At 37.8% G+C, this 11873-nt stretch overlaps 2 protein-coding genes and 1 non-coding gene across 3 annotated transcripts in view; 2 read left to right on the top strand and 1 right to left on the bottom strand.

Annotated features, from left to right (window-relative positions):
- LOC127749485 (zinc finger protein 784-like) overlaps nucleotides 1–411 on the top strand; it is a 165707-nt gene extending 165296 nt beyond the window's left edge. The window contains exon 6 of the mRNA XM_052267729.1: nucleotides 330–411. Within this exon, the coding sequence (XP_052123689.1) occupies nucleotides 330–411 (82 nt within the window). The remainder of the gene's footprint in view (nucleotides 1–329) is intronic.
- A 1439-nt stretch (nucleotides 412–1850) lies between these two features.
- LOC113214086 (U1 spliceosomal RNA) lies at nucleotides 1851–2013 on the bottom strand. Its single transcript, XR_003303792.2, has one exon. It is a non-coding gene; the product is annotated as a U1 spliceosomal RNA (small nuclear RNA).
- A 367-nt stretch (nucleotides 2014–2380) lies between these two features.
- Nucleotides 2381–10888, top strand: LOC113214073 (carboxy-terminal domain RNA polymerase II polypeptide A small phosphatase 1). Its single transcript, XM_026433337.2, has 6 exons — nucleotides 2381–2706; nucleotides 4263–4298; nucleotides 4380–4618; nucleotides 4692–4841; nucleotides 4946–5131; nucleotides 5217–10888. Exons 1-6 carry the CDS (start codon nucleotides 2637–2639, stop codon nucleotides 5496–5498), a joined length of 963 nt encoding a protein of 320 aa, XP_026289122.1. The 5' UTR covers nucleotides 2381–2636; the 3' UTR covers nucleotides 5499–10888.
- Nucleotides 10889–11873: the final 985 nt, after the last annotated feature.

Genomic DNA, 11873 nt, shown 5'->3' on the forward strand with positions numbered 1-11873 from the left:
AAAATATGTATAAAGTTATTTTTATTTTTCTCAATATAAAGCTCTTTTTAAAGCTTGGTATGGCTCGGGGGAGACTAGTCTAAAGTAGTCGTAATATGTAAATAAATGTGTAGCACCGACAATTTTAACAGCTTAGATCCTTTGCGATTTCACCTTGGATTTAAATTCCAAGCAAGCAAGCAAAGAAAAAGATTTTGAGACGTACTATGTATTTAAGTCAAGATTGTGAACTAAGATTATCACCTTAAATGGGAATTGAATTTACAATGCTATCTGCATTTGCAATTTATCTTGCCAGAGAATTATTCTTGTTATTGTTTTGTTTTTAGTATTAAGAATGCAGTTCATTCTGTGATGAAGTATGAGTATATTTGTAAAGTGACAAATGATAAACATGCAAAATATCATTGAATCACTACTGCTATAAATCCCTCCTATGTTTCAGCTTATTGTATTAAATAACTGAGATTCACTTGCTAGCTTGTGCTGGCTTAACTCTTAAAGAACGTCCTTAAAATTATGTTCACTGTATACGGAAATAAAAAGACAAATATCAAAGTGCACCATTGATCAATAAAATCTAGGTTTGTTATGTTATATCTCACTTTTTATGCTTTTCCTGCAAAAAGAAGGAAGTATGAGATAATTTAACAGAAAGTTTCTGCACATGAGATGAAAGGGATATAAACTCCCTGATAAATGTTGTAGTTATTATATTAGCTATATTAGGAATTTAGAAAAAAATAATAATGTATGATTCTGTAATGTTTGTAGCAAGTTATTTGTTCTGTGCCTTTGAATGTTATGTTTCAACTTTGTTATGAAAGTGATATATGTTCTCTTTTCTAATACCTGTTTGTCAACACGTCTTAGTAGTGAATGGGTGGGTTATCATTGTGATAGAAGTTTTATATTTTATATTCCCGTAGTATAACCCTACTTATCGTCACATCAAATGTTACATTTAGAATTTTTGTAAGAACACCCCCTGTGCTCAACAATTTTTTATGACCCCTTTGTATATCATCACAAGTCTGTACAATTCAGTAGTAGTGTAGGCTGTCATCTGAGCCAGGGTGCTTAATCCTCATGATGTGTACATACTTTTTATCAATCTTGTGGTAAAATTATATGTACTGGTGTATTCAAACAGCATTCCTTGACGGAAGGGACCAATCCGTCTTGAAATTCTTTGAAATGGCAACCAATAAGCAATATCAACTGCAAGTTGTAAATTTTAATTGGTCAATTTTAGATCTCTAATCTCTTGTTCAGACTATCAAATAATTTACATTCCTTTGTGAAAACATTTTGTAGTTGCAAGTTTTCCAAGAACATTTACTTGTGAACTATTATATGGTGTTAATAGATGATAACGTTTTTGCTATTTCTTACAGTTTGCAGGGGCACTTCATAGACATGTTGTCAATAGATTTATCAAGAATGTTTTCAGTTGTTCTCTTTTGTCCAAGCTTGTTATAAAATGTCTAAAATATAATGGAAAAAAACTATTCCCATTAGTTATTAAATTGGTCAATCGATGTTGCACAAATACTTAGGGTTTGTTAATTGTAATTCAATTCTGTTTGTTCATGCAAAAATATTATTCAGAGTTATGAGGGTGATTTGTTTATGTTAAAACCAAAGGAAACAATTATAAATCAAATAATAAATGTACTATGAGACAATCTGGGTGAATCAAGATTTTTTTTGCGTCCGTCCCCTTCCTCTGTGTGCATGCGTTGTTACGCTCAAGCAAGGGCGTTAAAGGTGTCAATAAGCCGCACGTAACTGTGTACTTGCACCCCATTCGTTTTCAATGAGCGCATGGTAGGTACTACTTGTTTATTCCGGGACAGCGCGAACGCAGTCCCGACTATCAAAAATTATACGCCCGAGGTATCCACATTTGGGATACTCGCAGAGGTCAGCCCGACCGAAGTGCAATGGAAAGGCCTCGCCCTGGGAGAACCGCCTTCATGATCACGGTTAACTCCTGCGCCAGGTAAGTATGATTAAAACAGGGAGCTTGTGTACGACCGACCAAATTGGAGACAGGGGCACCTACCGCTTAAACTGCATCCGCATAACGCCACGGTACGATTTGCTCTCTTCGTTCCTCTCTAACACGAACCACTAGAGCGAGAGAGATGGAGAAGGCTGTCTGGCACTGTTTCTGATCACAGCTCGCGCTCTCTCCACGCGCCAGGCGACATCTATCGGTGCGGCAGAAAACTATGTCGCGTTACTCCTTGCAGTCTTGCAGTTTTTCATCCTGCTCTTGCCTCCAGTAGCCTCTCTGTTAGGCCAACATGATTGTGTTCAGTAACTTAAACTTAGCTTCGCCGGTTGGGAAATTTCAAAATATCTATTTGAATTGCGTGTTAAGGAGTACGGATTAGATCTCGTTAATCCCTGTTTTGTTTTTAAATATTATAAATTTTAGATCCTTGTTTCCGAGTCCGTCCTAGTTGTGAATACTTCCTTCGTAAATAAATGACATTGACTAGCGTTGTGCATTTACCACAACAACAAGTCGTTCTGCCATTTTGGATACTCGGAGAACATTTTTATGGTTATCGATATTTATTCGTCTGAAATTGAGTTAAAAACGCAGAAATAAAACAAATGTTTAAATGGACGCATCGTCCATTATCACGCAGGTGTCACGCGATGACGAGCAACTAAATAACTTTCCTGAAAAAGGTGAGCATTGCGTCTCCTAGGTGCACCTGTTACCTCTAGAAATCACAGCAGGCTTATAGCTTTGCTCTAAATATGTCCATCTTGGCAAATGCTTCCGAATAAATTCTATTTCCCACATTCTTTAAACCCTATGATTCTTTTGATGCAATTGTCGCACCCATACCGCCCCTGAAAGTAAACAATGAGCTCGCAATGTTTGCAGCTGCCCAACCCTTATCTGCGCTCCGCCAAGCCCTTGCCCGTGTAGATGATTTGATATGGACTAAAGCTTTGACCTTGTTATCCTATATTTTACGCATCCTCGGGTGGGCCGTTTGAAAATTCCTGCAAATCAATTTTCTCTTAACCCGCTGAGTTTTCTTTTTTCTTTACAAAAGCGAGTTCTTGTCATAAATGTTTAAAATACCCTGCTAGGTCCTTATGTATATTATCACATAACTCCTTACCTGTTATTTTGTATAGCTACTTCATAATTCCTCGGTACTCTTCGCTAAATGTACAGTCTTGCTATCTATATCTTTCAGACCTATTTCATATTTTTTCACCCCTCTTAAAAAAAGTCCCATCTATTTTGGCTGTCCATTAATGGTTATTATATTTTCCTCATGATGCTTAATCTTGTGTTTTTCTATGTAGCATGACTTTCCTACTTACTACTTACTTTCATATTCACATCCCTCAGAGCATAAAATGCAGCTTAGAGGAAAAGTTAGTTTTTATTAATAATGATAATCAATACATATTAATTAAACTCGCCATACATTATTTGGTCACGATGATGTAAGAATAAAATAAATCTTTGTTGTTTTTGGAAAATCAACGTAGCATCCTTTTCATGATACCTTTTCTGAACTGTCGCAAGTAGAAAACCCATAATGTATAAATTTTTAGGTTATCTTTCTGTTATGTTTCTCTACAAGTTAACTTGTTTTAAATTTTTTTTGAATTTTGTAAACCTAAGATTTTTGAAACTTGTGCTGAATTTATCATATACAGATGACTGAAATAGTGTTTTTGTTTTCAATATTTTTTTTTCAAGGAGTAGTTCAATGTCCAACACTAGTTTTCAAGTATACATTTTGTGTATTTGTTTACTTTGTTTAACAAAGTAGAATGTGATTTCACTCCAACAACCCTTTATATAAATTTTCTTGGCAAAGGGTAGTTAGCGAAGGTAGTAAACCTTATTACCTGTTGTAAGTGTGGTTGGCATTACCATCACAACTTTATAATATGAATAATGCTGCTACATTACATGTGGAAAAGATTTTACAAAACCATATAATTACTAACTAACTGTTGTTGCATCTTATAGATTGTTTTCTTAAGCAAACTTAAAATATAAATTGATACTTTTAAAATGAAGTTGCAAGGTAATGGAAATGTCTAAATATAGCATTGGACTGAAAAGGGAGGGTAGGGAGGGAGGGAGTAGGGATGGGACTTGGTCCTTGACATTTACTGTGAGGCTTGTGCTTAGGAATTTACCCCTATACTTCAAAATGCATATATTATCGATAATAATTTTATCTTGTTTTCTTCTCTTCTTGATCCAGTTGTACCTCCAAGAGAGTATGACTTGCCTCCAGCAGGTAATACTTATTTTAAGTTGTGAATGACTGCATTTTGTCTTGTTTATTTTCATTAATTATTTTTGTATTTGGAAACAATAGGCCAACTGGGCAAAAAGCCTCGAAGAAGCATCTTACGGTCACTGTTATGCTGCTTTGGGGGCCAGGCCAGTTCCAAGGGATCAAGTACAAAAGCTTCTGTGGACAGCGATGGACGCTATTCTCCACAACTCAGTCCAGGACAGCCTCGCTATCTCCTGCCCCAAGTGCGAGCATCGGAAATGCATAAGAAATGCATGGTGATTGACCTAGATGAAACTCTGGTTCACAGTTCGTTTAAGGTTTGTGAAAAGACTAAACACTGATAGCTTAAGATATGTCACTATGGAGAGCTAACCCCTCATCATTTTACAGCCAATAAACAACGCGGACTTTGTGGTTCCCGTTGAAATTGATGGCACTGTTCATCAAGTGTATGTGTTGAAGAGACCACATGTAGATGAGTTCCTTCAGCGCATGGGTGAACTGTATGAATGTGTCTTATTTACTGCTAGCCTTGCAAAGGTAAAATCAAATCACACTTCTTTTCATTTATTTGGTCCTGTTATGATTATACCAACTTATAAATGTATGACTAAACCCGTGATTTTATTCTATCTTTTTTTCAGTATGCTGACCCTGTGGCAGACCTTTTGGACCGGTGGGGAGTATTTAGAGTTCGACTGTTCCGTGAATCATGTGTTTTCCACAGAGGAAATTATGTTAAAGATTTGAATAAACTTGGAAGAGATTTACAGAAAGTCATAATTGTGGACAACTCTCCGGCCTCTTACATCTTTCACCCTGACAATGCTGTAAGCCTCAATGTTGCAATGCATCTATAATTTTCAAAATATTGTATTAATTCCAAGGCACTAATCATTTGTGTATTTTTTTCAGGTTCCTGTTGCATCATGGTTTGATGACATGCAAGATTCTGAGCTGATGGATTTAATTCCATTTTTTGAAAAACTAAGCAGTGTTGACTCTGTTTACTCTGTCCTATGCAACTCAAACCATCCTTATAACAGTACTAACAGCCCCAGTAGCCAACTACAACATCTCCAGCATGAAGAAGAAGATGATAGGCGGCAACAGCAGCAGCAACCATATCAACATCATCCTATTCATCAAATGGATCAGCAACAGCATATCCAGATAGGAAACCATTCTGTTTCATAACATTGACTTTCCCGCCTGGAGCGGTGGAGGTCAGACTTAGTTGAGGGGCACAAGACTGGACTGGGTTGGCGGGGCTTGTGCCGGCTTAGTGCCTATGGTGCTAGTTGTGCTCATTGCCGCTTGAATTTTGGGTTATGTCTTATTTGGGCAGTGTTAACTCAGCTTCTTTGCTGAAATAGCTCATCCGTTATCCCTTTTTCCTTTTTTTATCTTCTTGTTTACTGTATATGTTTTCTTTTAATGTCCTGTATTTCTTTTCTTTCTTTTTTTTTTGCACTGCTATAAATATAAGATATAATACATTTATATCTACTTGTGTATGTATATATATATATATATCTGAATATATAGAACTTTACATGTGTATATATATATACATTTACATATATTTATCTGTGCATACACAACTGCGTAACATCCTTGTGATATAATCTAATTTTGTCTGACTTAACAGTTTTTGGATGTTCACTGCACATAACCCTATGTGATATTAGCGTATTAAGTGAGCCTGGTCTGGTATTGTGCCGCTTGCCATCTTGGCTCTTTAAACGCTTTTTTTTTTTGTCATCCTTAATGTCCTAGAATTCATCCATCGTTTTGTGGAACTTAACTTATGCCTGTTTTGTGTTACCTCCCCAATTCTTTCAAACAACATTGAAGGTTATCATCATGCAATTAGAAATGGAGGCACAAGTTATGGAATGGATGATAAGTAGGCGCGTTAAATCAGAGATGTGTTTCCCAGTGGCAGCTAGGTCTGCATTATTTTATTAAACTGACAAGGCAGATTTCAGCCGCTACTACTAAGTCATCATTGTAGTCTTCAGTCCAAGTGCCAATATTATCTAACTGGGTGTCATGAGCCATGGGCTGATCCCCACTTCTGTGAAAGGGTTGTTTTTGTATGCTTCTCTTTACTATCAGATATATTTTTTTAACAATATCAGGAGTTTGCATCTGATAATATGCATATTCCTCTGATATAAACAAACTCTCATGTTACAAGCATCTATAGGATTGATTTCTACTGACCACATTATCAGTGCTAACTTACCATAGTACCCACTACCAAAGGACCATTACTTCTATTTTTTTGGAGCAATTGTGAAGATTGCAACTTTTCATCTATGGCATTTAATGTTTTTCCCCGGGAAGTGCCATAATGAAGAAGTCAGTATCTGTCAGTTTCTTTGGTCAATTAATGATTGTCATTGCCTAACTTAAACTTGTCAATGGGTATGTTTTCATGTTGTTTTTTTGTAATTCTATTTGTTTTGACATTCTACTTTAAAAAAAATAATTTCATATCTGTTTTGTCAGTTTTTACACAATTTGATTAAGGAGTGAGTTGGTGTCATCAACCAAACACTTGTCGTTATTTTTGTCTTCTGATCTGTCTCTTATTACATATTCTTTGTTGCAACCCATTTTTCTAGTTTATTTAATTGAATCAAGCTACGAATTCCCCTCTAAATTCCTGAAGTCTAATTTTCAATATATTGGGGCTGCTATAGCTTTAACGCAGTTCATTATAGAGTAACGTACTATACATTTTACTTTTACCTCTTTTTTTCTTCTCTCAGTTGTGAGAGTGATGTTTGTATAGTTGTTTAATCATAACATTTTGAGAAGTTTTCTTGATTGCAAGGCTTTTGTGTTCCCCTAGCATTCCCCAACTATGCAGTAACATAGGTAAATAGTTGATCAAAAATTTTAAATCCATCAATTTTAAACATCAGCCTAATTTATCATGGTTTTAGTTATGGTGGTGGTGAGTTGGCATTTCGTGAGCTTTCAACTTTGAAGTGCCTTTTATTGTAAAAACTGATGTGATGCACTGATGGAAAGAGCCTATTCCCTAGTATGTTTACTAATTTGACTTAGTCGTTGTTGTTTTTCTTTTGTTAGTTTTTTTTTCTTCTTTCATGTGGTCCATAATTGTTAGTACAGGTAATTCTAATTTGCACAAGTTGCAGTTTGATGTAAGTGCAATGATACTGTTACTTAAGTCCTCTTCCTTTCACCATTTGATGAGGAGTGGGAATTTGGCATTTTATATTCATCTAGCAACTTATTGTATCCAACAACAACTTACTGAAGCAAACGTAGCATCTTGAACATCTCTTATTTTCTTTCAATGGATGTATTATCTATGTCAATGTTTCTTTAAACAAAACAAAAACTATATTCTATACAAGCCATATGGATCTGATTAATGTGTATTATGCTGCCAGTCCAGAAATAAGTTTCTTTTGAAGTATCCTTGTCAAGTTGAAAAAAAGCAATACATTATTATGAATTAAAGCCCTTGAGAAGTAAGATAAATTTATTTGTCTTACTTTTTAAAGTGTTGTGGAGGCGCAACTTGTCAAAGGAAAACAGTCAGTATACTTTTGCTGATTCAACTTTAGGCTGTTTCTACTGGAAGTGATGCGATTGGGGAATGTTGTCATTTACTTAACAATGCTACCTTTACTGAATTTATCAAAGCTGCTTGTTGCCAATTTGAGCCTTGAAGAACTGCTTATTACTAAAGTATCTAAAGTATGCAATGTAATTTTACCTACCACAACTTTTAACTTCAAAGTACATATTACACAATTGACCTTAAACCGTCTGTTACTGTTGGTTGTGTCCAAAAAAACTTCACTGTGAAGGGTCAGATCTTTGTATTAGATGCTTAATGTTTTCTATAAAATTTATTGTACTTACAAACATTACTTTGGGTACTTAATCTACTCATATTTTGTCAAATCGAAGTGTCTATTTCAGTTCTATTTATGTTTATCCCTTCAAACTTGCTGAAAAATATAATGTCTGTTATCTTTGGTCACCAGACAGAACACCTTTTTATTTGGGCTCTTAACATATCATAAACTTCTTTATGTTGCCTCGCCAGTTGTTAAGCATTAAATTCTGATGTTGTTATTATTAGCTTCTATTTTTGGTACTACTTTTCTACATTTTCTATGTTTGACAGTATTTTCAAGTGTATTATCTTGATTTGCATCTTTGTACTGGTGCGGTGTCTTAATGTAAGTCTGATGGTAGCATCCAGGTAGATGGTGGGTCGTTAATTTCTTTGGAAGTTCACATCCCTGTAGGAATTGGCACCTTTGCTCATCTTGTACACCTTGAGAAAATTAGCGATTGACATCCTATGGGAACTGACTGCAATAATGAGGACATTCCTCATGTTAGTTGTTTTCATCTAACCTAGTCTAAGTTTCAATTTTTGACATAATTAATGTTTCTTATACTGTTCAATTTCTCTTTAGATGCCATGGAAAATGGCTGCCGATAAGTGTAAAAATAATCTAGAAAGTTTATTGGTGTATTAATGAAATATCACCTTGGTAATTTTATGTACTGTCACTTCTTTTCTGAAACAAATCTTACAGTAATTTTTTCTCAAGCCCTGGTTTGAATTTTTTTTTTGTCAGAATCATGGATCAATCAGTTTGTAAGTGCTGAACTGAGTGAAATTGTGTTTATCTGGAAAATAACCAATTTTCTGTGACTTGCTCGGACTTGTTTCATTGAAGATTGCCCTCTCCAACGTACTGGGCTGCAACCCAATCTTATTTGTTACCCCTGTATAATTCATCAAAATTCATTTTGTTGGTAATTTTAAACAAACCTAATTGATATTACTGTACACCTCTTTGTATTTTCTATCTGTTCTCCCTCCTCATTTGTAGGTGCTGTTCCACATTGTAATGATAGCTGGAGCTTCTAATATATGTTACATTTTGTTGCTATTGTTACCACTTCAGAGCTACAGTATCACAATGTTTGGAAAAAGTATTCTTTAATTTGTAAGAAAATTATGCAATGGATGGCCCTTGTTTGGATCTGTCATACATAACACTTGACTTATTCAAAAAAATGTTACGATTAAAAATTAATTTAAAACTTAACAGATGCTTATATTGTTTTAAGTTAGCAAAGTATGTTTTACAAATTTGTCAATTACATTAAAAAAAAAACAAGGCACGCGTCTGTTTTTTTTTAACAAAAGTTGTTTGGAATTTTGTATAGTTTGTACATGTTTCTGTTTTCTGTGTTAAAACAGGATTTAGTGCTTTTTCCCCGTTTTATGCGAGTGGCCAATTGTCAAATAGCTAACTGATTGCTTTTCGCTTTTCAAACACGCTTTATCTTGCATTCTTAATACTTTATATTTTGTTATTAGTTGATTTAGAGAGAATTGATAAGTTTATCTGTGACATTTTAGACCATAATTTGAAATTAATTTGTTGGAAGTAAAATTATTGGAAAGTAATACTTAATGTGCAGCTGATTTCAGTGGCAACGAATTCAGCAAACCAGCTTGGCAGGTTTGTTTTCTTCTTTGAGTTTTAGCCGATTTAAAATGAAGAGATTGCACAGAGCACATAATTTAGTTGAGCTTTGCACACCAGTCAATATTTTTCTTTTTGTTTTAATTATGTAGAGTTGAGCTTTGCAAAAGGGTGGTATGGGCATCATGCATTTTGCATTCACATGCATTTTTTTTGTGTGTGTGTTACTACCAATCACACCTTGAAATTGTTTCTGCATTATGTAATGCTTAGTGGTTGACTTTGTTCAAGCACCTAGTCGAAGATAGCATATTTTATCTAAGAAAGGCTCCCCATCGTATTGGTTGACAGTTTTTAAAAATGTTTTTCAGCAGTTTTGCACTGCAGTGAGTTCGTCTTTTTGTGTTTTTTTTCTGTCATGTTTCAAGATCCTGAATATGTTGCTGCATGCATAAGTTTTGATCAAATACTTACATGTCTCATTATATTAATGCTACTGCAATTTTTACAATTCAATTGTCAGATGCGTGTATGCAGAATTTTAGCAGGATAGCCCAATCCAGTCCACCCAAAGACTAGCCATTGTAGATTGGTTTGTATTTTAATTGGTTAATTCATTTTTATTTTATTCATAATAGAGTGTACATACTATTATTGTTACAAATTAAAATAAATAATACTCTCCATACAAGTACTAACCTTGACTGGGCAACCATGGGGAAGGTGCAGGGGTTGATAGTAGGTGCTTCCAATTGAGCTCTGTATGGAGATATATTGCTCAATGGTTTCATAATTCAAAGATCTTTTGTATTTTACATACATTAAACTAGCCATAAGATAAATTTATTATAACACATATTTTGGATTACATAACTGGAATTTGAGCCATTGCAGATGTGTGTGAGAGAGAGTGAGATTGAGGTGTAGAAAATTAATAATTGTCATGATTAATATTCACAGATGTATAAACATAAATGTGGTCCTGATGTACAGTCATTGTGTTGTACATATTCTGTTTCATATATGAGCAACTGAAACAATCATAAAGCCTTTGGTTTTGTAAATATACAGCCTTTCCATTGAAAAGTGTATTTCGTTTCATCTCCTCCAGTCCTTGGGCGAATACGCTTTGCCGTCCGTAGCTGCGGCAGGAGGCTGTAGCCCCGAGAGCTGGGTATAGTGTAACCCTAGCCCGACGGCCGCCCCGGCCACCTCTCGACTGACGAGACAGGCCGGTAACGTGGGACGCCTTTTGAGTGCTCCTAAATTTATGTCTTCCCTCCTCAGTGTGATTCGAGCCCTTTGTGTGCGGCCCGGGCTGCGCGGGCTGAGCTGGCTTTGGCCGCACCCGCTGGCGCCGACCTCAACAGTCGAGTCGCCTCTCACCGCAGCCGCGCATGCATGTGCTGGTCGAGGCTCAGCGTGGATGCGCTCTGCCCCCGGCACACGGCACGCACTTGTTACGCCACCCGACTGCCGCCTCGCGCCGCCCCCGGGGGCGGTGGCCCCGCCCGCGCTGCGCCGGGGGGTGGCGCTGGACCAGGCTGGACGCTGGCCGCCTTGCGTAACGCCCGTATCACCAACAACCCCCGAGCCGGGCCTCTAGCCGGACCGTATCGGCTGTCAGCGTGCACGTGGCGGCCCGGGGCGCGGCCGCGGGGACCAGCCCGGCACCTGCACGGGGGCTGCCGTGGTGTCGGCCACGAGGACCCGCCCCGCGCCCCGCGCCCCGCGCCCCGCGCCCCGCGCCCCGCGCCCCGCCAGGGCACATCTGTCAAGAGCGCGCCCCGCGCCACCCTCCCCTCGCGGACGCGGGACGTGTCCGATCGCGCTAACGCGTGACAGTGCGCCAGCGTGTTGGACGGCTCGCGCACACGGGGCGGGGGGACGAGGAGAACCCGAGTCGGGTCGGGGAAAGGGGGTAGGGGGGGCTCCTGAGGAGGAGGACCGTGGTAAGAAATTGGGTATCTCCTGTCTTCTTGTTCGCCTGTCAACACAAACGCGTCGCGCCCCCGAGCCCCGCTGGGCTGGGGCCCCACTACCGCCCCCCGAGGGAGCCTGGCCCCGCCCC

This window comes from Frankliniella occidentalis, unplaced genomic scaffold (assembly GCF_000697945.3).
Source record: "Frankliniella occidentalis isolate FOCC.00 unplaced genomic scaffold, Focc_3.1 Scaffold58, whole genome shotgun sequence".
In the NCBI taxonomy this organism is placed as follows: Eukaryota; Metazoa; Arthropoda; class Insecta; order Thysanoptera; family Thripidae; genus Frankliniella; species Frankliniella occidentalis.

Excerpts from the sequence above, each read along its gene's own strand:
- LOC113214073 (XM_026433337.2), top strand. The coding sequence starts at position 2,637 with ATGGACGCATCGTCCATTATCACGCAGGTGTCACGCGATGACGAGCAA. Across the intron at positions 4,842-4,945 it reads TTACTGCTAGCCTTGCAAAG|TATGCTGACCCTGTGGCAGA; the intron begins GTAAAATCAAAT and ends TCTTTTTTTCAG. Across the intron at positions 5,132-5,216 it reads TCTTTCACCCTGACAATGCT|GTTCCTGTTGCATCATGGTT; the intron begins GTAAGCCTCAAT and ends TATTTTTTTCAG.